Below are 27,802 nucleotides of genomic sequence, written 5' to 3' on the forward strand. Positions count from 1 at the left end.
TCCAGTGGCTGTACTGCTCCCAGCACTGCCCCCTCAGCCCTGTCCTCCGTCAGGGCTGCTGTCAGACGGAGGAGACCCTGCATCGAAGGACCAGGGGAGTACAGCTGCATGCACTGAAGGAGCTGCTGACATGGGTCCCTCTTTCCGGTACACCATACCAGCCATAAGTATCTTGCTGGTACAGTGTACCGGACTGCACCGCCCTACTTGCACTGCTGAACATAGTGCCATCCTTTCAGAGATGTGTCAGGTGTCTAATATGCTGTAGGAAAACCTCTGAAACAAAACAACTACAGTCCAATTTTACATTAGCCAGCTGGAAGATTCCACTCAGTCACGAATTTTTATCATGTGATTCCAGATGCAACTATAGCCAGGCTTTCTACTACTGTCTGACCCTCCTACAAAGGGCTAAAATAAGTCTATGGACACAGCCAGGATATTTTATAGCTTATTAAAAAAATGTCAACGCAAGTGTGATTTTGCTCATGACATCTTCTGAACAAGGAGATTCCACTACTAGATAGTTTTCATTATTCAGTGTTCAGCTATTCATGCTGGGCTCACAGCTAGTAAAGAGTTTCAATAAAGCACTTAATATCTAGTTGGTAGATTTTGAATAGTTATTTCAATAAGGTAATGTTTGGAAATACAAGCCCTACAACACTTCACACTCATTGCTGTAACTGGCGTTGAATGCATAAGACACTCATTTTTGTAGTTAGTTTAATGTGCATGTTCTCCATAGTCATACCTGCGTACAGCCCTTCAGAAACAAGGCTTTGAGTCCTCCACAGCCTCTCACCAGAGCCTGGATGCCATCCTTAGTGACTTGGTCACACCAGGAGATATTCAGTTGTTCCAGCAGTGGGCATCCCTCACTTGGGAGGCAAAAGGAAAAGTGGGTGGAAACTTATGAAATCCAGCTTCAAGCCGGATTACAGGAAATTCCAATTTCCAGACTTCAGCTGGGCACAGGAAGCGACACGCACACCCCACACCCACATGGAACATTCACTTATTAAGCATATTAAACATAAAAATCCCCAGATGAGAGCAGCTCTCCAGTGGTAGGCTCAGAAACCAGTAACTCAATATTGTGGCACTCTGAAAAAAGAAGGTTGATCTACTGCATCTAAAGCCGGTCATAGGGCTGCGTTCCACCCCCTTGCCGAGAGACTGGGCGCATCCACAGTGTTATTGGCCGAGAGGCCTAGATACAGCCAAACCAACATTAAATCAGATTCAAAGGGCTTCATTTTTGAAATATAGCCTCTGATTTTCCAGACACACATCTGTGCTTGAAAACAGCTGCTGGCACAAAGAGAATGTATACATTTGATTTGCAGTCAGGTAGACAGACATGTAAATACTATCAACTGTGATTGCAAATAATTGCAGGCACAAAACTAACCCTATAAAATTGGAGGCCAGGTTGAAGCCCTTAAAAAAAAACCAAAAAAACCACAGGCTCAATTTTCTGAAAGCTAGCTACAAAAACAAGCCTCTCTCCATTTTCTGTACTCTGATTCCTTTGATCTCTCAATGCAGCCTATTCACTATTTCGTTTTCCTTCAAATTAGTCTATATTTTTATCCTTTTTAGATATACGAATTTATCATTATTTAAAACCTACTTTACTCACTTTGTTTTTGTTTTTTTAATAGTTTAGGCTTCACTCCCTATCTTTACCTTCAGGGTTCTCTTTTGCCTCCTTTCTTGTGTCCCAAACTCTTGTCACCATTGCCTGTCATTCCCTTCCATTTCTAGATTACTTGGCAAATACATTTAGTAGGGTTAAGTAGTTACCATGTCACCTAATCAGTTTAAGACAAGTAATCATGCGCCAGTCTTTATTTTGCAACTACAGGACACTTGCTATCTATGCAATGGGAGTTGTGTAATTCAAAAGTCAACTATTAACAAAAAGGTATTTACAAGGCATGTTAATTAAAAACTAAAAAAAAAACCTCTGCCCCCTGCTCAAAAAATAATAAAAATAGAAACCTCAGTGCAATCCAATTATGCTACTGCTGCTAATCATTATCAGGACAAGGCGGCTCCTATTTAGTTCCTATCTCTTTTGCAGAGCAGGAGGCAGGCATTACCCAGCAGAACTCAGCCTTCATGTCTTAGGTTTGGACTGCAATCCTAGTAACCTAGTCACTTGTTGAAAACTCCATCAGGGGAGTTCAGAGAATAGGGGACACGGTGGAGCAAGCTATTTAGAATTAAACTGGTGCACAGGATCTCAATGCTGTCAGTTCCTACCTCAGTGCTTTTAGAGACAGGTTGGTTATGGAAGTGCAGGAAGCCAAGTCAAGGTGCCTCAGTTTAGAGCAGAACTTACTAAGACTGGTACATGTCCTGAAAGAGAAAATAAATATATATATATATATATAGAAAAAAAATACTTCAGACAGTACATTTATCCATCAAAGACATACACAGAAATGATCATGTACATTTTTCCATCACACTATGCGCAAAAGTATATTTACACAAGTCCCCACTTAAAAAAATAAAAGGATGGCGAATACAATATGGGCAGGTATTGGAGGTCGGCTGGTGGGAGAGAGGATAGAGGAAATGTTCTTTCTAAGCAGTCTATGTTGTGAAGAAGACAGCGATTTTCTTCACATTTTGAATCATTCAGCTTTCGTTGAAGGATTCGTTTGCTCAAAACCCAATGCTGAAGACTGTTCTATAGGGCATTTCCTACATCTGCTATCAAAAGGACCAAAATAACTCTTACATCTGTACCCTCTACCCTATTTTCCCAGCTTTCTGCTCAAGATTGTTTTGATAGTACTGAGAAACTTCTAAAAATGAACAAGGGGAAGTACCAAGCATCACATGACTAATGGCACATATTGCACACTAGAAACAGGAGCTGGGTGCTGGCAGCAGTCTAGAGTAGATGGAGCACATCCGAGGGGCTTGCTGTTTAGCTGTGACTTCAAACTCCCCAACAACAATGGCAGTGATTTCACCTGCCTAAGGATTCATTTCTGAGGGAATAGCAACAAAATATGATTTTGGGCAGCAAGTACCAACTGTAGGCAACTATGTACTGAGGAAACCAGCTGCTTCTTTTATCAAAGCCTTCAAAATAATTATTCAATTAATACAGTGTAGAAAGACCCACAAGTGCCTGAAATATACTGCGAGTGACAGCCAGCGATACCCCTTAAAAAAAAATCTTAGTACTGAGGCCAGTCTGAAGGCCAGCTGAGAAACTCAGATGCCATCACCGACTCTGCTATCAGGAAGAACTGCAAAGGCAGAGAGTCTGATCCCACAAGGTGCTGAGTATTCTGGCCTGGAAAATAAAGACGAGCTATGCTTTTGACTCACAGGCCTATATTAAGCTTATAAAAATACTAGCAATGCAAAAAGGAGTACTTCCACCTGCTAATAAATAACTCATCCCTACACATCTTTGCTGGCTACTGTTAGTCGTTGCAGGATGTGTTATCTCCAGTGGAAGGCCACAAGATACATGAACAATGACTAGGCTGCATTGTCTGCCCCCAAAAGTATGAGTTGTTTTTAAGAGCTATTGTAACACTGATGCTTAGAAGTTAACACAACAAAAATTCAACAACATGAAGTGAAACTATTTCTTAACAATAGTTGCTATTTGCATCAGAAAAATATATATATAAAAAAAGATTCTTTTTAAGGGTTCCTTCAGTTGGCAGATCTTATTTGTCCAAGGATGCAAACTGATTTAGTGGATTTCACCACTATTCTTCTAAGAAGAGTATTTTAGGCCATCACACTTTCATTTTGAGACTGATCTATACTTTTAGATGCAGAATCTATAGGTAATCAGTATAGAAAGAGAACACATGCAACATGGTTCTTCCATGAGTCCCTCATGTACTGCTACTGTAGGAAACAGAGATCTTACAGTTTTGTAAGTGATGTTATTTTAAAGAGTTACAAATAGCACTTGAGCAGGAAGATGGCAAAGTGGCAGAGAAACTAGATAAAACTTTGATACACGCCTATTTCAAGGCAATCCAGGTGTAACCTAAAGCATAGCTGACCAGCTGTCCATAGGAAAAAATCTCAAATCTATGTGGAGTGGATGGAAAAGCAGAAGAACTCCTCCAGTTCTTAACAGTCTGTGCTCGGCAATGTGGAAGTACGGCTTGACGTGCGTCACCACAACTGACACATATTTTACTGATGACATCTGCGGTCCTCGGATAATAAAATATTAACCAAATTACATCCATCCATACTCACAGCATTTATTAAAGAAAGCTAGAGTTTAAAGTACAGGCAGGCTGACTCTTGCCAACTCTTTTAGGAATGTTTCTTTGCAAAGACAAACACCCCCTATCTTTTCCCTGGTCAGGGCTAACGTAGATAAGGTTTTGTGGGGAACTTCCTTTTCCCCCCTCTCTTCTGAAGCTCTCCCTCTCAGCAAAGGCTTCAAACAGAGAGACCCCTTTCCACCAAGACAGGCAGTCTCTCCATACTCAGATTCCCTCTGAGACCATCTCCTTTCATCACAGAAATGAGAATAAGACTGCAAAGCCTCAAAGTGAAGCCACCCCCCACCACTGGCATGAAAAAGGGAAAAAACACTGTAGACATTGGAATTTAATGGACAGAATCACTCAAAGGAGTATCAGAACTGTTTGAAGTATACAAGAGGTGGCAGATGAGCACAAGCACCATAAACTAAGCAACTGTAGCCGCTCCATGTGCAGAGAAATTGCAGTCTCCATAAATTCTGACCTGGGAGGATAAGAACATCACCACTGTTTTGTTCCATTACAAAGTGAGCCTTACTGTTCTGAAGTGGACACTTTAGCAGCCTTTTCTGCATCTGAAAACATGAGTCAGACCAGTCTAAAAAGAATTATTTCCTCAGTATATTTTCCCCTTAATATCAACAACCTGGTATGATCATCTGCCTTGAAATAACGAGTGATCAACGCATCATAAGAGGTTTCCTGATGTCTTCAAATTATCATCAGACCATAACAAATCATTCCATCTGGAGGTAGATCACTTACTCATACCACATTTAGAAAACAAACAGTAGTAAGATCATGGGGTGGGACAATGGAGGAGAATCTGGAACCTTCCATTCAGTTGAGACAGAATTCATGTATATTAATAATTACAAGTGTTAATATTCCAACATTCCCCCTAATAAACACGTTACTTACGTATCTGTGATCTTGGTGCAGCCATTGAGGTTCAATACTTCAATATTTCTGCAGTTTTGTGCAAATATCCTTCATTGGGAGAAAAAAAAAAAAAAGATAAAACACTACTTTTCAGACAATGCATTTCTAGAGGTTTTGAAACAGATGCTTTACCCTCAATACTACAGAAATAATTAAACCAAAACCAAAACCAGGCACTGTTTATCTTGGGCAAACTGCTGATCCTCCCCACCAGCCTTTTACATGGGTGCATCTCTCAAGCACATAGAATCAAATAGGCTGCTGAATACTGGGCTTAAAGGGCAATCCAGAGCAACAATGAGCTGTTACCCATATCTTGTCTTTGGAGTTCTCTCAGCCCAGGAGCAAGGGAGTTTCCAGTGCCAATTCCCCCAATATTGCAACACCATCAGGTTGACTCTATGCTGCTATTTTTTAAGAAGGGCTAGGGAGAATGACTCGTATTTCAAACACACACACACACACACGAAGGATATGCATATTGTTCATCATTTACTTAAGCGATTATTTTTGGATGTATATTGTTATTAGTTTCACTCTAGCATGTTGATGAGTGGATATACATCATTCCATCCCTCTATGGATGGGGAAGGAGAACCATTCTTTGCTTCATAGTTAAGAGTAGAACAAGCCATACCACTACCTTAACGCGTTGTCTCCCACTCCTAGACACCCACGCAGGCTTAGCTTTCGCAAGAAACCCCCACATCTTTTAGAAATATTCTCCACTACTCGACCCTGTAAAAAGACAGGAAAAGAATTCTATTGATATCACTTTTTAGTTTCCACAATCTCTTCATTAAAGTTAAATTCAAAACTTTGTAGTTTAAAAACAGTTTGTATATTATTCCAGGCATAAGGGCACTGAACACACACTATTACCATCATACCAATATAAAACTAAAGGAGACCGATTCAACTTCTAAAAATGGACAAGGAACAATTACCCAAAACCCAAGGAAGAAAGCTGAGGATAAGCAGTAGAAAAATCCTCTACAGTCAAAGCTAGTGGGCAGTGTAAGAGGCTGCCCAAGAGATGGCTGAAGTATAATTACTGAAAAAATACAACAAATCACAGAAATACCATGTGACAAGGATTTCAAATAGGCATATGTTGTCGTAAAAGATGTAAAGATTTTTGTTTGGGTGGACAGAGTGGAGATGAATAGTGTAGGGGACTTCTCTTATCTCGTGGAGGAAGCATTTCAACTTTCCTCTCAAAGACATCTGGAGAAATGGAGTTTAATGTCGTATTTTACATGAGAGAGTATCTCCCCAGGACAAGTTAGAATTTTCCACAACTTTGGATGATGAAATGGTAAAGAGACCAAGGAGAGGAGAGAAAGACTATACAACTCTATCAGCACACACACGTTTCAGTGTCCAGTAGTAGTTAATTCTCCTCCTCTGATCATTGGAGAATGAAAACATCAATCACTTTCAAGTGTAAGCTACTAAGAGTTTGTATTAAGAAATATTTAATCCCTCCGTCCCAAACTACAAATGTGTGTGAACATTAGGGTAGCTGCAAGGTATTATTAGCATGATCTAAAAGGGCTATCAAAGTGCTGAGGCCCCCTCATTTACCTTCCTTAAAATCTACTCTGAAATACTACTACTTTTCAAATGCCAACTGCATCTAGGATGTGCTGCCAAAGTGTTGCAATGGCTAAAAGGGATAAAGGAAGATAAATTCCATGCGGCATTTTAGAAAAGGAAGGTAACAGAACTTTAAACCACACATATGTTTGTATAGGCCCTCAGTGGCCTCACCACAGCTGTGAATATGTTTGGGATTGCAGAGGATTCAAATATATTTTAAAGAAAACGCTTAAAAGCTGCACGTTTATCTTCCTTTAAGCATACAACTGTAACCCCTTTGGGTTTAGAGAGCATGGTCACTTTACATTTTTTTCCTAGTGGGGAGGGGGAGAGTGAGAAAAAAGGAAGGAAACTTCAAGGTGGGGGGTGGCTTTGGAGCGCCAAGGGAGAGAGAGGGGGCAGCCCGCAGGCCCTCACAAAGGAAAGCAGCAGAGAACCTGTCTGAAGCCTGGGAACTGAAGGATGGGGCAGCCGATCAGGGACACCCCAGGACAGGAGCCAGGAGGAGCACTGTGCCAGGGAGGACAGGCTGGAGCTGGACCCAGGGTCACGCCCGCCCAGAGCTTTATGGGACTGTGAGTATTGGGGCTTGTGATTCTGCATTGGAAACAAGAAGGAAGGTTGCTAAATAGTGAAGTGCGGAGGTGGTCGCTCTGTGTGGCTTTGCAGAGAGCGGCAGGAGAGGGCACCGGAGGTGTTTGTTGGGGGAAAGTTCGCTGGCACTGAAGACGACCAGGAGCACCCAAGACTCACCACTGGACTGGAACTTTGCTCAGGACTCCTGAACTCTGTGTGCTACCCGTGGGGCCTTGGCTTGGATGCAGCCCTGTTCTGCTGCCCCTCCCTATATTTCCCCTTGTTGTTTTCCTCCTCTCATCCCTCTGTAAATAAATATTTCCCCTTTCTTATATCCATTGTACTTTTCCTGTGGGTGAGTGTTTACACTCTGGGGGGGTTGGAACAGGTGCCCCTGGGGTGGAAGGCATTTTTTCTGCTGCATTTCTGCGCGTGATCTCTCTTCACCAGAGCTGCCTGCAGAGCAGGCTCCATATTGGCCACGAGGGCACTAAAGTTACACTTGGTGACCCATACAGGGACTTTGCAGCACATGCATGCACACACCTACATTGCGCACCCTGGAGTTTCCCTCCTTTTTTCTCACTCTCTCCCTTTCCCCCCCACCGGAAAACGATTTAACGGGGCCATGCTCTGTAAACCCCAAAGGGGTTACACAACATTTAGGACTTAGCCTGAGAATGTCCTTTTAGGTTAAGGAACAGCAGCATTTTGGAGCAGCTTGTATTAAAATATAAGCCAATGCTAGTGCACAAATACATATTTAGCACAAACAGATGAGTAAGAGAACGGAGAGACTTTAAAGCCATGTTAAAGGGAGAGAAAAGCCTAGTTTAAATTCACAGCATCACTCTCTCCTTCTTACAAAGCACCACGGCTGAGAAGTTCTTTCCTCATTTTCTGCTCCTACCTTGGATCAGGGAACTCCAGTCATCTCCCTGCACCTGTGTGAAAGTGAAGTCTTATCCCAGCAGAGAACTTTAGGAAGGCTCTTACTAGTTTTACTTTCTCCCTTAATCAAGAGATGTGTGTCTGAAGAAACACTTGCAGTAGAGAGCAGGACAACATTTGCTTTCCTCCTTCAAAACACTCTGGGCACCTGCCAGACTTTTTGGGTACACAATTTGCCACATCGGAAGCTGGTTCCTTTATGTCTACATAAGATGCTTAGACACGTCTGGCAGAAAGAACACGTTAACGCTTCTGTCCACAAAGGCTCAGTAACTTGCAGCTTCCACCAGGACATCAAACAAGCCATTCTCAGCTTATGCTTTTCAGTTTGTGTGGAGCTACAATGCTGCTCTCCTCTCCCTATCTCCAAAAAATATTTTTTTAAGTGAGAATGCAACAATCTGATAAGGATTTTAGTTTAGTTTGTTCTTGAAAATTCAGCCAGGAATAATACAGAGACTTCAGTTTTCAGAACATATGATTACATGAGGCACAAAGTTATCATAATCTACATGGACGCCACAGTTCACTTCTAACAGATTGATCCAAAGTTACAAGAAAGCATTCCCACAGAGGTACATCTTTTAGAACTAACTCAGAACTGGAAATCTCTGGCATCTTCCTGGTTTGTGTTTCCATTTCCAACAAAGGAAAACAGGCACTAGAGACTAAGAGAAATTCAGAGTCTTAATGGTATAAGTCCAAGTATACCAGATAAAAGCCATACTTGATTATGTTGAGCTGGAGAGAAAAATCTAGACCAATACTTATCAGCAATATCTTTCAGCAAAAGCACATATTTACTCTACTTATTTCAACTCTAAGTAAACAAAAAAACTGGTTCTTTAAAATAAGTGTACATGTATACACACAAATACCATTCAGTCCTGGTACAGTTAAATAGTTCTGTCCATTTTCAAAAGCTGAATGAATTGCCAAGAGTTTAAAGGCTCCCTGAAGCTAAGAAAACTGAAATTAACGATTTCTATCTCCAGGGAAGGTGGAAAGGGTTATGCTGGGGGTATTAATCTATTCCATACTGTAATTATGTTTTTAAACAAGAAAAATGGGTTTGTATGTCACTTAATTATACCTCAATATCCCTCTGGAAATCAAACAGGTCAATTCGCTGCCAGTTACTGCCATCCAGGGCCAGAACATTCCATGCCTTTATTGGGGGAAAAAAGTCAGTGCATGATTAATATGAAAAAAATGCCAGTGGGAATCTAGTTACAACTTGTTCCTTTTAGAAACAACATTGTGTCTCAAGTGAAGAGGCACCAAATAATTACTGCAACTGATGAAAAACCCTTAGATCAGCAATACCCTCAGTTCAGACAAGACTTACCACACTGACACAGTGCCCTCTTAATTCCCCATATATCATTGAACACTTAGGCAGGCAAGTCCAAGGGTGTCACTGAGATTATCCGCACACAAATATTTCCATTTATGGGCCGCACACACTGGACTTTTTATTTTGTATTTTAGAAAGGAGCTTTCCAACTGGAGAACATATACAGGGGCAACATATGGACCTCAAAGCATTTTACAAACATTAAACCTCTTAATATCTGTGCAAGGTAGATCAGTATCATGTTTTACATTTCACAGAGGGGGAAACAGGCAGAGGCCAGCAGGCTGATTTCAGAGTTGTGGAGCATCCACAGATTCCACTGATAGCAGTGCAAGCTGTAGATACTCAGCACCTCTAAAACCCATCAGGTCACAGGTGACTTGACAAAGGTCACAGTGAATCAGTGGCATAGCCAGGAACAGGCCCGGACGACCTGACCGCAAGTCCCTCTGCTCTAAACAATAGACCACTCACTATATCTTTTTCTGGCACTTTTGCTTCCTCAGTGACAGCTGTGTTCCATTGCCAGTTTTCCGAGTTCCCTGATTTCCCATCCTCTCCTTCTACTCAATTCTTCAGTCACTTCACAATGCTGGATTTGTGACAGCTGAATCCCGAGAAACTGACCAAGGGTCATACACACAGGATGACATCACTGTAGCATCAAGCAGCAGGTGAAGTGGGGATGTGAAAAAGAAAACAAACACCAGTCTCCTCATATTAGCAACAGCAGCAAAGAGGAATGCTGAAGAGTAACAGGCAAAGGTAATCTGCTCATGTGGGCTCCAGCATGAAAGTTACAAGTCACTAAGAGTATCACATACTTATATCTGGGATTTCTGAAGTGACATGGAGCATCGATATAAGCAAATCCAATCAGTGTACAATGGACGGTGTTTAGAATTTTTGATTGGCACCAATTTTGTGCTATTTAACCACAAAAAAAAGCTAAAAGGGATTATTATAGAGCTGACTTAAAACATGAGAAACAAGAATACTCAGAGTTAAGGTAGAGAGCCTGTCCCAAATTCACATAGGTAGTAAACAGGCCCCAGAACAGATGTTATACATCATACATGCTAAAATGCCCAATAACAAAGAGGTAGGTCAAGGATGGAGCCTTAATTTAGCATTTCCTTACCTCTGTAAATTAAAAATCAGATGCTTCTTTTTTTTGATGTTATGGTTTATTTTTATACCAGCAATCAAACTTCAGCAACTGAGGCTATTTTTAGAACATACATGATTTTCAGCCAGCTAAGTTACTCACCTGTAACCAGAGTATTTCGAGATGAGCCTCTGCATATTCACATTTGTGGGATCACAGCACCTGCACGGCAAACTTCCAGAACCTTTTGGAAACCATTGCCCGTTGGGGCCACTCACATCTCTTCCTCCCCTCCCCCTAGGGTTCCAAGGATTTGAAAGGGGGAGTGGCCCTAACCTCCTACCCATCCCCCCCAGCTAGCTGGTTTCACTAATTCAGGAATTCCTAACCCTGGGACTCAAAGATGGGCAGGTAGTGTAAATATGCAGAGGCTCATCTCGAAGATCTCTGCCTACAGATAAGCAACCTTCATTTCTTCAAGTGGCCTCTGCATAGTTCCACTTGTGGGAGTTTAGCAAGCAGTACAACCCCCAGGAAGGGAGGGTGTGGAGCTGTAGGTAAACAAGGAAAGCAGAACTGCCAAACAAGCATCAGCTCTGGATGCCATGGCAGGAGACGCAACCAATCTTGCTCTCCCAAAACAAGTGTAAATGAGGGAACGTTTTTGCTAAACATATGTATAGTTCCACTATCAGTAATGCAACATGATGCCATGAAGACAGAGTGACAGCATGCCAAGGACACTCTCTTTGTCCAGGATAAGGAGTGACAATTCCAGGAAGATGAAGCCCTGTGAAGTCATAATTGTGAAACAGATGAACAACCTTTGGCCCATGACAGACTGGCTCCGAGCATGTCAGTTCCTTTTCTCTAAGGGATTGGGAAACATATAGATAAGCTGTGGCCTGATACAACAACAAGTTCTTCTGAATATGAAGACGTACGATACATTCAGGGAAGTAGGTAAAGGAGGCCCAGGACAGAGAGACATTCCAGCCGTCTGAAAGAGGTGGAAATCTCAGACTGTTGTCTACACAAAGACGGATACCCAACCATTCACGGAGAGTAGTCATGACAGCCAGGCATTTAATAGAACACTTGCTGCCAGAGCATGGGCCAATTCATAAGGTACCTCTCTCATTAAAAATGTATTCTTGTACTCCAGTCAAAGCTATGTATAGGGGGACAGATCTGCGACTATGGCACAAAAGGGCGCGTACTACTAGTACGCTTCTGGAAATAGGAGAGTTCTGTTTCTGGAACCCAGAGGTGAACACAATGAATCTTGGCATTAGCACAGCCAGACAGCTTTCTGCATGCAACACAATCCTATTGTCCACATTATACGATAGGTGAATGAGACTTGCCCCATGGTGGCCAGGAAACAAATCTCACACACCACTAAGCGCAGGTGATGAAAATCTCTACCCTTAGGCGCAGCTGTTCCTTCCAAGATGAGAGGAATCAAAGCCATGTTTACTGAGAATTCCAGAAGTGCTAAGCCAACTGCTTCATTAGATTCCAGGTCTATTTCTTCCAAGGAAAGCTTGGTAATGCTAAGGATGGGTACCTCTGTGTTTGATAGCCCCTTGTACTGGTTCTAGAAAAAAACACTACCTAATCCTAGACACTGCACTGCGTATGCCAGGGTAGAACTGGAAGCAGACCTGAAAAGTCTCCTTCCTGGCTTAGAACTGAAGGTAGGTAGCCCAGAGCCCAGTAACGTTCTAACAACATTTTCTCCTATGAGAGCTCAGACACGGATGCAACCAAATATTATGATGTCAGCTTCAAGGAATATCGCAGTCCCTCACATAAAGCTCTTAATTTAAAATAGGACCCACAGTTCACTGCATCTTATTTGCAGACTCTTGGCAATCTGCCTTTTGAAACAAGTCTCTCTTTTTTAAGGGTTACAAAGTGACTCAGTCAATAGGTGATCCTTTCTGGAGCATCAGATGGATCCTGTGACACTGCATCCTGTTCCTCCTATCCAGGCTGTGTTGCAAAGAAATCTCTGGAACCGTGAATCTCAGAATCAATAGAACTGTGATGGGTATAGTACCCTCACAACCTAAGGAAGCCTCTGAGCCAGGCATCAGTTCTTAGCCTGTCAGATTCTTGTAAATCTGGTCCTGGACAGCTGAACTGGCCTTTAGGAATGGTCTGAGCACCCAAGAGAACTTCAGCAGTTCCCACCCAGAACCAAGGGGAATTGACAATTCCAGGACTCAGTAAATGGGCTTATACAACGTCTCATAGTAAAAGAGTTTAAGAATAGAGCAATCCTCTTCTTCTCACCTCCAGGGTAAGGGTCTGATAGATGGAGCATTGGGAGGGGAAAACCTTCTCCCAGATAAGCAGGGCATCCAGCGAGTGCATCTGAAGACGACTGAACACGAAGCACAATGTGAAAATACTATGCGGTAACAGAGAACCCGCATTCCAGACCTGATCAGAAGTTTGCAATGCATTTCCCCTTTCTAGTTTGTGAGGACCTCCAAACTGATCTGCTTGCTTTTGCCACTATGTTAGGCACAGAATCAGTCAGGCAAGAAGTTCTGCAAAGATTATAGTGTTGTGGTACCAGAGTCCAATGACCTGAGCAGATCTGGGGCCTCAGTGGTACAGAACTCTTAGACAAGTGACTCAGCAGTAACAGATGTCAGCTCCCCATGCTGGCTAGATCCCAGGTAATCAGATCCCTTATCAGCAACTGTGCTCACCAGTCATTCATGTGTGACTGCTGCATCTGGATTCAAGCTCTGGCCCTACCTCCCATTTGGATCCAAAACCAAACACAGCTTCCCCCCACCCACTCCGGGCGGGTAGGGTAACTCTAGATTTGTGCTCTGTTTGAATTCAGGTTTTCCAGCTCCCAGATCCATAGGAGGCCACCAGATCTGGATCAAGATTGTACAGCCCTGTATACATGCTAGGCCACCAGATCTTGGTTTTGCAGCCGTAGATACACACTAGGCTGCTGGACCTGAGCTCTATGGATCCAGATCCACTGGAAATTGCATCCAACAGCTAGAGAGCCAATTTAGGCACATAGTTAGGTATCCAGGTCAATCTGGACAAATGCAGAGAGACTTTTACAGTGATCAGCCTGAGATGCCTCCCATGTGCCGGGGTGCGAGAGACAGCCAAACCCGCTCTAGCAAGACAATCATTGAAGCTGACTACGAACTTATTCAGTGCCAGCTCGGCTGACTGGAGGAACCTCCCGCTCCTCCCCATGAGCGGGCCCAATCTGCTCCTGTGTGTCCGGACAAAGCCCATGCTCAACAAGCAGCTCCTTGTGTCTTTTAAAAGAAAAACCTGGCTAAATGACAACCCATTACAAACAAAATTTGCCTCAGAAAGACAGAAAGAGAAAAAAGAAAAACTGACAAGGACACGGTGCAATCTGCTGCATCTTCAGCATTTAGAAAAGGCCTGAGGGGTAGTTGGGGCCACTCCCCCTTTCACACCTTCAGAACTCATTAGGATGAGGGCAAGAGGCGAGTGGCCTCAATGGACACTGCTTTCTGGATCCTACAAGTGGGAATATGCAGAGGCCACTCAAAGAACAACTGACTTTAACACACAGAGTATATATTTAATGCTCAAATTGTGAACTAATCTAAATGGAGAGGACTCCTAAAAACTGCGAGCCTACGGAATGCACCGAGGACCCTCACTGGGAAGGGGGTGGGGAACTATACAAATATGCCCAATACCTACAATGCGAAGGTTTGATGTGTGACCCCACTGATCATTATGCTGTTCATAACTGTCTCATTGTTATCTTGTGCTCCCCAATTTCATTTGTGGCATCTGCCTGTTCTCTAATCTTATACTTTGACTGAAAGCTCTTCAGGGCAGAACCCATCTTTTTGTAACATGTTTTTACAGTGTCTAGCACAATAGGATCCTGAGCCCAGCTAGGGCTCTTGGGTGATGCTGCAATATAAATTAATAAATGTGAGGATGGCTGGGACTAAGCAGGTTTCAATAGCTAAGGGAGAGAGGGCTCTGAGCAGGATTAAACATCCAAGAGGGGTGATCTGGTGCTCACAGGCTATCCAAGCAGCCAAGTGTAACTTCAGTCACTCAGTGCTATTTAGTGAAACAGAGGATACTGTATATACTCATTCATAAGCTAAATATTTTTAGTAAAAAGGGGAAGTATCAGAGAAGGAGGTTGGCTTATGAACAGGTATAGAGAGGGGAAGAGGTGGGACACAGCCCCCCCCCATAACAGAGGGGGCAATGAGAGGCAGCACAGCAAGCAGGGAAGAGGCAGGGTCAGAGTCTCTCTGCTTCTGGCCACGCTGCTCTCCCACCAGTCTCTGAAGCAGCTGAAGCTCTGGGGCTGGCAGGCTGCGACTGTGTCGCCCGGTCTGCTGGCAACTCTGGCCAGGCTAGAGACATCCTCCCCTGGCCCACCCCAGGCAAGGTGGGAAGGGATGGGATGGGGAGAATGTGGGGGTCCCGGGCTAGGAGTGGGGCGGGATGGGGTTACACAGGGAGGGGTCATGTGGGAGGTCCCGGGATAGGGGTGGTGTCATGTAGGAGTGGTCACAGGGGTTACTCCCTTGATCCCCAGCTTTCCTCTCCCCAAATTTCTTCACCAGTTGCTGTCCCAGCCTGTCAGGGTAAGCCGCTGGTGGGCTGGGACATTTTGTTTACTTAGGTTTAGCTCCATGCCTGCGGATGCTTGCAGGGGATGCTCTAGGGATTTTGCTGCCCCAAGCATGTGCTTGGCATGCTGGGGCCTGGAGCTGCCCCTGGACGCTTGAGGTAAACAAACTGTCTTGGTGCACCAGTGGCTTATCCTAATGGGCTGAGAGCCAAAGTTTGCCGACCCCTGAACTATAGGGTTGGCTTATGAATAGGTCATAAACATTTGCCATTTTTACTTTTCCATCTGGGGGTGGGAGGTGTCAGTTTATAAACGAACCGGCTTATGATCGAGTATATATGGTACTTGGGATTTTATCTTTTAAATATCAGAGGGGTAGCCGTGTTAGTCTGGATCTGTAAAAGCAGCAAAGAATCCTGTGGCACCTTATAGACTAACAGACGTTTTGGAGCATCTGAAGAAGTGGGTATTCACCCACGAAAGCTCATGCTCCAAAACGTCTGTTAGTCTATAAGGTGCCACAGGATTCTTTGCTGCTTTTATCTTTTAAATGCGAAGCGAGTAAATACGCCATCTCATACATGTGCACATCATGATAGTTACGAAGGCAGAGGAGTTACTTTGCATTCACAGAAGCCAATATGTAGATATTAACTCAGGTCTTCTTTTAAAATAAAGGAGTGGCTCAAGCCACATTGTACAACAATCTGAAAAAAGAAAGACTACGCTGTTAATGCAAAATATCAGCTGACTTTAATTGTTCATACATAGTTCAAGGCCGCTTATAGCAAACTTGAGCACACAGCAGGTTTCAGAAATTTAATAAATCCAGTAGGGGGTGGGGGGGAGAAGGGGAAACAGGGAACATTTATAATTAATACAGTGATGCTTAGCTTATACTATTTGCCACATCTATAATATCTGGAGACCAGATTTCCATGATAAGGTCAGTGCAGTTAGATATAGTTGGGAACCTGTATTGGAAGACTCTGCATCTCAAAGATTACCTCAGAATGATGGGAAAACTCCATCATATTTGGAACAAACAAATCACTGCCCAGAGAAGCACCTTCCTGCTCTGAAAGGACAGAGTATGTACTGTGGGGAGAGACTAATTTCCTAATAGGCCACTAAGAGAAAAGACCCAGTCAACACTAAAAATTAACTTCTCAGAAAAAAAGAATTAAGGAATTTCAGGGAGGTTTGGGCATTTCTCCTTTGTAAGTCCAATCCACTGACATAAAAGGTTCTTCCATTATAAAGCTATTTGATATGTCAAGTTAGTGTCTCCCAAGTTCCAAAACTTCATCATTTATCAGCATTTCTCCATAAGCTGGGGTTATGGGAGCAGAAGGAGAAGAAAACCTTGCTGAAGCCCTAAAACGTCATGTTCTCTTCTGGCTCTTCTCACACTCTCACACACACACACCCCTCCCTATAGTCACGCCAATGATGATTTTCACAGGAGTGCGTTTTCTCTTCTCCTTATTTTTACCCTGATGGTTTTTGCATGGACTTGCAACGCTGAGAAAGAGGCATCATTGCTAGAAGATACGTCTGGAGTCAGGGCTGAGGGTAACTGTACATAATAAGCATGATATGCTAAGACGAGCACTTTCTGAGTATTCACTATGGCTATGAAGGCCTTAATACACACTGTAGGTTTGCTCTTCAGTGACACTTTTGATTTAGCTGGCATTGGCGGCGCTGGGCAAGGGATTTGATCCCAACCTGAGGCTGAGGAGATGCAGGCCTCGAGACTGATATAAAAGGTGGTGCCAAGGCCAGAACAGTAAAACGAGTCTTGGGTCCTCTGGAGAGGACTTTGGCATAGAGACTGGTTTCAGTACCCTCAGGCTACGTCCAGACTACTCGCCGTATCGGCGGGTTAAAATCGATTGCTTGGGGATCGATATATCGCGTCTCATCTAGACGCGATATATATCGATCCCCGAGCGCGCTTATATCGATTCTGGAACTCCATCAACCCCAACGGAGTTCCGGAATCGACACGGAGAGCCGCGAACATCGATCCCGCGCGGTGAGGACGGGTGAGTAATCCGATCTTTGATATTCGACTTCAGCTATGTTATTCACGTAGCTGAAGTTGCGTATCTAAGATCGATTTCCCCCCGGAGTGTGGACCAGCCCTCAGTGAGCCCACAGTATCTGGTATAGGCATGGAGAAGCCAGATGAGCCCTCAGCCTGAAGTTTCTCTCTTCTAGTGCAAGGAGGGATGGTGGCATAGCAAACTACACACTGGCTTACCGGAGAGTCTCACACAGACAGAGATGGCACTGGCCACAGGAGTCAGTCTCTTGTATGACTGCCAAGCAGGAGGTGCATTTCTTGAAGCCCTTATGAGGGTTGGTGTCCCAAGATGGCCCAGGTGAGGGGGCCCAAGGATACCAGGATAAGGACAAGATGTGTACGCTAAACTATTCTATGCTACTCTAACCCAGGGGTAGGCAACCTATGGCACGCATGCCGAAGACGGCACACAAGCTGATTTTCAGTGGCACTCTCACTGCCCTTGATCCTGGCCACCGGTCGGGGGCCTCTGCATTTTAATTTAATTTTAAATGACGCTTCTCAAACATTTTTAAAACCTTATTTACTTTACATACAACAATAGTTTAGTTATATATTATAGAGACTTATAGAAAGAGACCTTTTAAAAACATTAAAATGTATTACTGGCACACAAAACCTTAAATTAGAATGAATAAATGAAGACTCGGCACACCACTTCTGAAAGGTTGCTGACCCCTGCTCTAACTACAAGAAAAATAATCTAGGCCAAGGCCGCAAATGTAAATTCTGTTTACACTAGGCTACAGAGGAACTGAGGCAGTTGGGGTGCGGGGGTGCAAGTATGTCACTTTGCACAAGATCTCTCCTGTTTCCCCTGAGGACAAAATTTTATAAAGCAGTTTCACAACTCTATGGCAGGGATGCCATATTCCACAAGCGGGAATACACACAGTCCTCCAAAGAAGAATCCATTGTTAACGTTTCACCTCCTTAATAAAATGCACTTTGCAAAACATTTCTTTAGCACCATGACTGCTTTTGTTCACTTTAAAAAGTGATTTTTTTTTAAACGAGAACAAATTGACAGGCTTTTAAAAATATGTATTACTTACCCTGTGAGTGAGAACAAGTAATTGGAGGCCTGTAGTTTGTGTTTATTAAATGCAAAAAGGTACATTAAAGTAATGTTAGGATTGCAGTTTTAAATACATAAGATTCATGAAATATAAAGTTATGTTCTCATAGCACCTGTAACTCTGCCATCGCTCTATTTACAATACACAATCGCACAAGACATGCACTGAAGTTACCATTACAGTATGATGAAATACTGCATGTTGTATGAACAAGCAGGTAGAGTTTACAGTAGCCAATGGAACCATAATGGAATTGTCTGATTTCTGTGCATTTAAAATCTCAATCATGATATTGCTTTTATGTCCTGTTTTTCATTTAAATTACCTCCCTCCACCCCCCTCACTCCAGAAAATATGAAGTGGAAAAGGAATGTGCCAGTGGACCCAAAACTATTCAGCTTTCTCTTACAGAGTCAGCTGATACTGGGATCAGCCAATAAGGTAATTCCAATATACTAGTGACTCCACAGACAAAAGGATTTTTATATAAGCATTTAGAACTCGATTAATTTATATGATTCATTATGGTAATTTTTCTGTGAACAAGGTATGTGTCTTGTTAGATGACAGCAAGATAAAAAGCAGAAATTCTAGACAAGAGTCCATAAAACAAGTCTAGTAGCTCCAGCTGAATTGGCACTCGGGTTAGTGGAAGTTGTACACTCATTTTCCCTCAAGGATTCTCGAGTTGAACTATGTTTGCTGAGTTGCATGGAGTTACAAACTACTGTACTAGTTAAACACTGAATGAAATATTCAGTTCTCCTTCCATCTCTATTTGCATCAGCTATATTGGAGCAGAAGGATAACTGTTCATTGGGCTCTCTTCATTGTGTTAAAGTTTAATTCATGAACATGGTACATCTGCATTAAAAGCTCAGATGTCAGCACAACTCATTTAAAAATATCATTCAGCTAACATGAATTGAACACATTTTCCCCTTCTAAAAACTGTTTAGAAAATAAGGTAATTTTTTTTAAAGTATTGATGTAGCTGAGTTTCTCTCTTCAATAGGGCCTTAGCTGCCACCAAAGGGATATACCTAGACATTCAAACCCATGCTCTGCTGTGGTAAATACCAGAAACTCCTGGCGTCACTAGATTAACTATGGAGAAAGAGGAATATGTATAAATAGCTGAAACATTCTTTGAACAGAGTTTGCTGGCATGTTCTTCCCAATCTGAGAAAAAGAGGGCAATTTGGAAATGTCCGAATCAGAATAAGAGAAATAGTGCTGATAGATTTTAACTGATACATAAAGACTCTTACCCTGGAAACCTGAGCACAACGACAAAGAGTGACCACATCCAGAAAAGAGAATATTCTGCAAAGAAAACAAAAGACAAACTTTCTTTATAAAAGGTATTTTGGTTATTTGCATCTAAAATAAAAAGAAAGTGGAAAGCTTAAAAAAGCTTGAAGACAGAAAACTTCGTTGTAATGCAGATGAAAGCTTGACTGCAAATAAAAGTGCAGACCAAGCAGTTAACAAATGAAAGCAGAGTCCCAGATATTGGACTGCTATGAAATATTTAATCTTGTACCTTGTAGTATTTGCTGACAAAGTAAACTGAACAATTATTTATCAAAACAGACGCTTCCTGCTACCTTGTAGCTCAGCAGTCAGAAATGTTCAATTAGTTAAGGAAACAGCAGGATAAACGATTACAGTTCAACACAATAGTTGTACAAAATCTGTTTTTTTAAACAGTGAAAAATCCCTTTATCCTTAACAATTGCATAGCTCCGATGGCATTCAGTGGAGCGCATAACAAGTTAAACACCTCAGTAAAAACTGAGGATCCGGTCCCACTTCAGGAATTTATATATAATTTTCTGTGATAATTAAGAATTAAATACTACAATATGAGAAATGATTAAAAACACTGTGATCCTCATGCCCCAAGGATGAGGTGGAAGGAGTATCTTGTTTTGAAACAGAAGGTAGGTGCAATTTGCATCAAGTCAGCAGAGTTCATTAGTGTGCCTGTGTAGTTGTTTAGGTCACGTGCATCAGAAGTGAGCTGGCTGGGTCACTCCTACATGGAATGCCGTTCCTTTGCATGAGGGCACTGCCAAGTATTCTGAACAGCTTGGTGTGCAGAAGTCCACCTACTTATTGCCCTGTTTATCAGAATCCGAGAAGCACTTTGTTGTATTTTTCACTGGGCTCAGTTTTTCTACTCTCCGGTCATTTAAGAATACACAAATAAAGTACAAAATCCACTTAAACTCAGAGGAAATAAGGTGTTTATTAATACTGTTGAGAAGCACTGGTCTAGGGGTAAGAGACGGGAAGACAGGCAGGCTAACTGCAGAGAAGGGGGAAAAAGCATGGTTTGGGAAACATTTGGAGTTTGGAAAATAGAGCTCAAAGACATTAAACAGCAAATGCTCATGATGGCAACTATAAAATTGGATTTACCACTGGTCAATAGTTTACTGCAAAGATAAGACATATTTAGTTAGAGAAAAGACAGCATACATACTCATGCATCTATGAAATGTGTATTCATATCTAAAATTGAAGAGTTTTTAGAAAGAAGGAAACTTATTAACATTTGCATTATACAAAAGTTAAGAGGATAAGCTATTTTTTCTAGGTAACTATTGACAAGGTATTTTCAGTTTACTTTCATTCAAGGTGCCTTTGTTACTGTAGTAAGCGTTAATATAAGGTTAGAAACATCAGTGACTAATGTAACTCTATTCACCCCCAGATTTTCTCTACTGGATTTGGGGGTCAATTGAACTATTAAATCCCAGAATATTTTGCACACATTTGATTCATCTGTTTTCTTCCTTTTACATAACAGGATTAGTTTTATTGTGGAAATATCTAAGTAATATTTTAAAACTGCTGTGACTATTATGCAGGCTTTGCTAATGAGGTATATGGTTAGACAATATGACCAATACACATCAAACAGTTTCAAAGTGCCATAAAGAAGACTGAGAGCTTCACAAACAAATGCTCCAGAGCATTAAGCTAACCCAGGAAATTAAGGCTGTCTAGATAGTCCACTGACACGTATGGCAGAAGTAGATGGGGCACCTAAAGACTCAATGCACCCCAACACAGCAGGAAGTTGCTGCCATAATTGCTGCCAGACCTGAACTAGGAGGGACCTGGGACGAGAGCCGAGGAACTGTAGAAGTTGGACAAGGATTTGGAAACCCTCCAGCAAGTTATTCCCCTCCTTCACTCCCATGAGTTTACTTCAGAAAACTCCTTCTCACTCCCAAGCCTCATCAACTTCTGATCTTTCTCCAAATCGGCTAGAGAGAAAGCTAAAACTGAAAAGAAGCAGGAGTGAAAAGGCAAAGACTGATAGGAATAGTGGAGTAGTACCTTATATAAAGTGGATGATTGACAAATTTCTCTGCCTACTGCTTACTGGTTGATGGGCACAGATACTGCAACAGTTGGGACCATGAGGTGCTCAAATGAATAGTCCTTTAGCATAAGTAGGAAGGGGCTGGCGGCATGGTGTTCTTGGTAAGGTGTCCATTGTTCTAGACTTCACTTATCTCCTTTGTTTGAGAGAGCCTGGATACAGTGACCTCAAGAAGATCCTGCAAGACTCCATTCATCCATCCCCAAAAGAGTCTAGTGCAGTGGTGCTCAACCATGTGCGGCCCACAATACGTTATGTGGGCCACCGCATCCAATACTATCTGTATGGCCCCGTGGATGTCACATGGGCCACAGCTATGTGCTGATTGGGCCGCAAGCAGCCAGCAGGCCGCAGGTTGAGAACCACTGGTGTAAGTGTAAGAGATGGGAAGACAGGCAGGCTAACCGAAGGGAAGGGGGCAAAAGCATGGTTTGGGAAACACTTGAAGTTTGGAAAATATTGCTGGTAGTTTGTTTTTCCTTGCATGATTTATAAGCCTGGCAAGATCCCTGGGCTGAAACTGTTTTACATTAATTGTGTAATGCATCCACAGCCTGGGATAGATGCAGAGAATAAATTGCATAAAGTCAGCGGTAAAGCTGGGGGAAAGAGGCACTTAAAATAATGAACAAACATGTACTGCTGACAAATTCCACTTTACACCCTGTAAGAATTAGGAGGGGTTATCAAGGCTGCTGCTGCCAACAAACCAGCAGGACAAAGCAATTTTTGAACATTAATGTGCATACTTTGTATTCAAAGATAGTACAATTATTTGCACAAGGTAATCTGTAAGGGGCAAAGTCATGGGTTTGCAATTTTTCAGAAGTGGAGACTCGCAGGGCGGAATGACATGATCTGCTACAGCAAATAGCATTATCAAAAGACAGTGAAAAACTTTGACACTGTCATCAGTGGAAGCATGTCTGCTGACTACCTTGAAAGGAAATAAGATATTTATCACATCCACTTCTCATACAGACAGGCAAAAATTAATTCATAGACATGCGCCTCGCTGGAGGTCTCATTTGTCAACATGCTGAAGGTCACCCTCATTAGCCATTTCGTTTAGCTTTGCTGTAGGAAATAGGGTTGCAAGTCCTTGTTTTCATTAACCTTCTGACTTCTGGTGCTCAACAACTCTGCACTGGCTCTTCAGTAGCTCTTTCCCCTACAGACGACAAGGAGAGAGAGGAGCGCACCACGGGTGGGACAGAACATCAAGAAACCTACAGCAGAGCACTGAGTGTTTTATAAGCAAAGCGGTTAAGGCCTTGTCTTCCAGGGAAAGGTTTTTCAGTGTATTTTCCCCTGCTATAACTACAGCAAAAGAGTGCTTCTACACAGCTTTGTTTATGCTGGCTTAAGCTACTTCCCTTGTGAATCATTGCATTCACAAAGCTCAGTGCTTTTTTTTTTTTTTTTTTTTAAATAACCACACAGCATTCTGGGCACATACCCCATGGTGCAATGCTCTGCCACTGGATTCTATATATTCTAGGATTTTTTTCAGTGAATTTGTGAAATGTCGCCTGGAATTCTGTGGCTTGGGGTCAATCTACAACTCCCATGACTCCCCTTCTGACATCCCATAATTCATCTGTTTTCTGCAAGCCAGCATCATTTCCACACAGCATGGAGGAAACACTGCCGAGTGCAGTGATCTGGACAGTCATTTATATAGACAGGGTCTTCCACATGTATTGGCAGTTGTGTAGCCAGATAGCTTTGAATGACTTGATAGACAGCCACTGTCATGTCTCAATGATGCTTATGCTTAATCTGTCCCATCTTGTATTTAGCCTGGACACTGGTTACTTTCTCCAGACCTGAGGAAGAGCTCTGGGAAGCTCAAAAGCTTGTTTCCTTCACCAACAGAAGTTGGTCCAATAAAAGATATTACCCCATCCACCTTGTCTCTCCTATCCTGGAACCAACACTACAACAACACTGCAAATACCTTTTTGGCAGCCAGTCCACAGTAGGGTGGGAAAAGAACAGTTACTTATTCTACAGTAACTGTGACTCTTCAAGATGTCAGAGTGAATTTTGCTATAGGAGCACGTGGGCCTCACGTGCACCAAGATGAGATTTTTTTTGCATAGCGGATCCATTGGGGCAGTGCATCACCCATGGCTGCCTCATGCTCCCATACAGGGACATAAAAGATGGGAGCACAGGCAATAAAAAAGGCCAATGTAACTGAGGACTAAGAGTGGAAGGGGGAGAAGGCAGTGGGATCCACATTGACCATATCATCTTGAAGGATCACAGTTCCTGCAGGATAAGCAATTGAAGTACTGCTCTCCTGAACTTGGCATCTGACCTGGCAGCCAGTCCAAGGCATGGTGTTTTTACAAAGGTCAGTGACTTGCCACCTTACAGATTTGATACAGGCACATTCTTGGAGCAGATGGAGGACACTGCTTGTGCCCTGGTGGAGTGAGAGGCTCACCAGCCAACTGATAAGACAGCGAGATACGCTGTTATCCATTTCAATATTCTCTGTGAAGAGATGGCTTGACTTTTAAAACATCTGGCTAGGGCTTTAAGCAGATAGGGAGACAGCCTGAATTGTTTGGTCCTTTCCATATACATTCATAGATTCCAGGGCCAGAAGGACCATTGTTATCATCTAGTCTGAGCTCCTGTGTAACAGGCCAGAGAACTTCACCAAAATAATTCCTATCTTTTAGGGTGTGCAATTTCTCATCTCCCAGCACAGAGCATAGTTTTGGGAAGAAGAAAGACAGGTTGACTGACTGGTCTAGGTGAAAATTTTAGACCACTTTCTGTGCTGTTCTGGACAGTCTAAATTAAAGTAGTAACCAAAAATAAGGGGGGTGAAGGAGGACTGGTTATGACAAAACATGTCTAGAAGAGGAGTCTGAAGCTCAAAAGAAAAGTAGCAGATAGGACACTTAAGTTCTATCTCACTGCCACAGGCAGACAGAGGGAACTGAGGGAAGGTTGCAATAACTTTATCCTTTATGTCTTCACACAAGTATGAAGTTATGCAGGAAAAAGAACTCTGTTAATCAGAAAATTTCAATCTCATGTGCACAGGGCACATGCACACCTGCTGTAGGATCCACACCGACATACTGGAAGTATGACCGCTTTTTTCAACCTCATTTTCTGTCCTAACATCTATTTCATAATTACACACAGCTCTGGTTCCAATACTGGGTTTTCAGAAAGGAATCCAATACCTTGTTTGAAAACTTTTAATAAACCCTCAGCATACAAATATCTTCCCTCAAATTAAGCATGACATCACCCAACGTATCAGCCCTCATGCGAAGGCTATGGGCACGTTGGAAGCAAGGAAAATACTCTTATTGTCTCTCTGGATTCTTGTAACATGACACACAAGTATCTATAACTACAGGAACACAATCAGAGCTAAGTCATCAGGCAAGATCACTTTCCACAAATTATAAATCTTCTTTCTCAATAGAAATTCCAAGCCATTAATAAATATTCCAGTAACAGGACTGTTGGATAGCTGTCAAACTCACTACTCTGTCCCTCTCTTCCCCCTTCCCAAGGTAAAAAGGATGCTAACATGGCTGACAATTGCCCCTTTCGCCCTCAAGGATACACCTCTGAGGTCAGAGTAAACACAAAAGCCCATGAAAAGTTTTCCCGATCCTAAAAGTCCATCTCTATATGGTCCAATATGCTTAGATTACAGGGTTCTTACTTTTCATTTCTCCTGCCACATCTCTCTCAATAGCCTCCCTGCGCTCTTCTTGTAGGTTTTTTGACTGCCCTAGCTAGACTGGTTGCTTGGAAGTGGTTGTCTGACAATGACTAGGTTCATGAAAGACAAACAATGAATTTAAAATCATGCTCTTAAATAGCAAATAAAATTAGCTTTGTTTTTTTCTTTCTTTTTTTTTTTTTTTTAAAAAAAAAGGCAAAAAAGATCCTTCTAAATGCTGTCTGCACTACTTTTTCCCTAGTCTTTTCTCATTGATACCAAAAAATGACTCAGCAGAATCAGACTGAAAAAAAACACTGTTTCAGCAACAGTCACTACTCTGCTCTGCACTTTGGCTGTTTTACAACTTGGCTCCAACCTATAGCACCCCACAATTGCTGGAGAGAACACAGGAGCACACTGAATGTCCTATAGGCTGAATGACCTGAAGTTAGTTTTCCAAAGTAACTCCAAGGACAGGCTTTTCTCCTCAGAGAAACTGCTAGAGGGGAAAAACAGGTTGCCCTGCATGGCTAGGCAATGATGAAACAGGGTTCCTCCTTCAATACACACACAGTATGGGTCATAATTAAATACTGGGCTTCTCTTCACCCTGGTCTGAATTATGTAGTCTGCACAGTAGAAACAGAACACAAAAACCCAAGCACAGATAATCCAACCCTACTTACAATGTAATAAACATTTCTTGTTAATATCCCATGACTGGTTTAAAATGAGAATGTACAACAGGGAAGCATTCTGTACTTTCAGAAGTCTGGAAGAGACCTACCTACTCCTTCCTAGATCCTACATATAGCAACATTCATTTATTAAAAAGAGCCACCTCTTGGAGTTGTTCCAAATTATTATGGAGGCTATGCCTCAGAGCATGAAAGTGTTGCACAAAACATCCTTCTTGTCCACTGTACAGCTCTATGTTGTTATTTAGCAGGCTAATAAAGACAGCTATCACTCGGAATCAAACCTTGAGAAGCTGGTAAAAAAAATTAACAGGTTATTTAATAGTATATCTGCATGAAGACTCCTAGTTTTGCCTTACTGGATGAGAAAAATCAGCTATAATTTCAATCAATCATGAAAATACTCATTCTGTTTTTAAGTTCTACACAGCATATTTATTTTGATGAAACACATCTGCTAACATTTGACTGCTATGTTGTCGCACTTGGCCTTTTTCCTCCTCACAGAGGAGTGACAGCAAGAATAATGTTAATACATGCTGTTTAACTTCTGTTCAAACAGTCATTGGAGGGGGAAAGGCAGATACTTTTCTAAATATTATCAGCAATAACCTGAGTCAAATCTGTTTGTTATGATAGAGATTAAGTCATTACATTGGAAAGCAACAAATTATGACCATTCTTCAGTAACAGTAGGACTGAGGGGGGTTCAGAAAAGCTTTATGAAAGGCCAGGATACTGCCCTCTCCAGACATACTAGCGCAGTCTACAGCAAGGCAAGTAGCCACAATATATTCTATGAAGAAATGTCCAGCACATCTTTATCGTTCCAACTTCTTCAAATCCAGTCAGGATTTTCTAAGAGATTCCTTACTCTCTCCAATCACCACCACCATTTCCTCTGACACTCCTGAGAGTTTTGCCTTTGACTTCAAGGTGAGCTCATTGGGGCCTTTAAAGATATACAGCTGTCAAAAGACCACCATTCAATTTATCACCTTGACCTTCAACCCAGTGAAATGCTATTCAAGTCATAAGAACAGCCATATTAGGTCAGACCAACGGTCCATCTAGGCCAGTATCCTGTCTTCCAACAGTGGCCAATGCCAGGTGCCCCAGAGGGAATGAACAGAACAGGGAATCATCATGATCCATCCCCTGTCGCTCATTTCCAGCTTCAGGGAAACAGTCAAGCTTTGTTCCCTTATTAAATTGGTTCCTATGGCCTGACCAAGTAGGTACAGACTACCATTTGGTGCGCCTCTCATTGGTGAACCATTCAATTGTGTTCTGTTCTTCACTCATTTGGAGCAGAATTAAAGCTAGCAAAGGAGAAATCAGTATGGAGGTAGATGCAAGCCACTGCGCTGTGTGCTGAGGCGAGGCA

At 42.4% G+C, this 27,802-nt stretch overlaps 1 protein-coding gene across 6 annotated transcripts in view; it reads right to left on the reverse strand.

Annotated features, from left to right (window-relative positions):
- The window catches only part of FBXL20 (F-box and leucine rich repeat protein 20), a 67,973-nt gene that overhangs the window by 16,283 nt on the left and 23,888 nt on the right, over nucleotides 1-27,802 (reverse strand). For all 6 annotated transcript variants that reach the window (XM_050935256.1, XM_050935259.1, XM_050935257.1 and 3 more), the window contains 6 exons: nucleotides 19,880-19,934; nucleotides 9,436-9,510; nucleotides 5,857-5,951; nucleotides 5,193-5,261; nucleotides 2,272-2,367; nucleotides 755-881 (listed from right to left, as the gene is read on the reverse strand). In XM_050935256.1, coding sequence (XP_050791213.1) covers nucleotides 755-881; nucleotides 2,272-2,367; nucleotides 5,193-5,261; nucleotides 5,857-5,951; nucleotides 9,436-9,510; nucleotides 19,880-19,934 — 517 coding nt within the window. The remainder of the gene's footprint in view (nucleotides 1-754; nucleotides 882-2,271; nucleotides 2,368-5,192; nucleotides 5,262-5,856; nucleotides 5,952-9,435; nucleotides 9,511-19,879; nucleotides 19,935-27,802) is intronic.

The sequence above is a fragment of the Gopherus flavomarginatus genome, chromosome 25 (assembly GCF_025201925.1).
Source record: "Gopherus flavomarginatus isolate rGopFla2 chromosome 25, rGopFla2.mat.asm, whole genome shotgun sequence".
Taxonomy (NCBI): domain Eukaryota; kingdom Metazoa; phylum Chordata; order Testudines; family Testudinidae; genus Gopherus; species Gopherus flavomarginatus.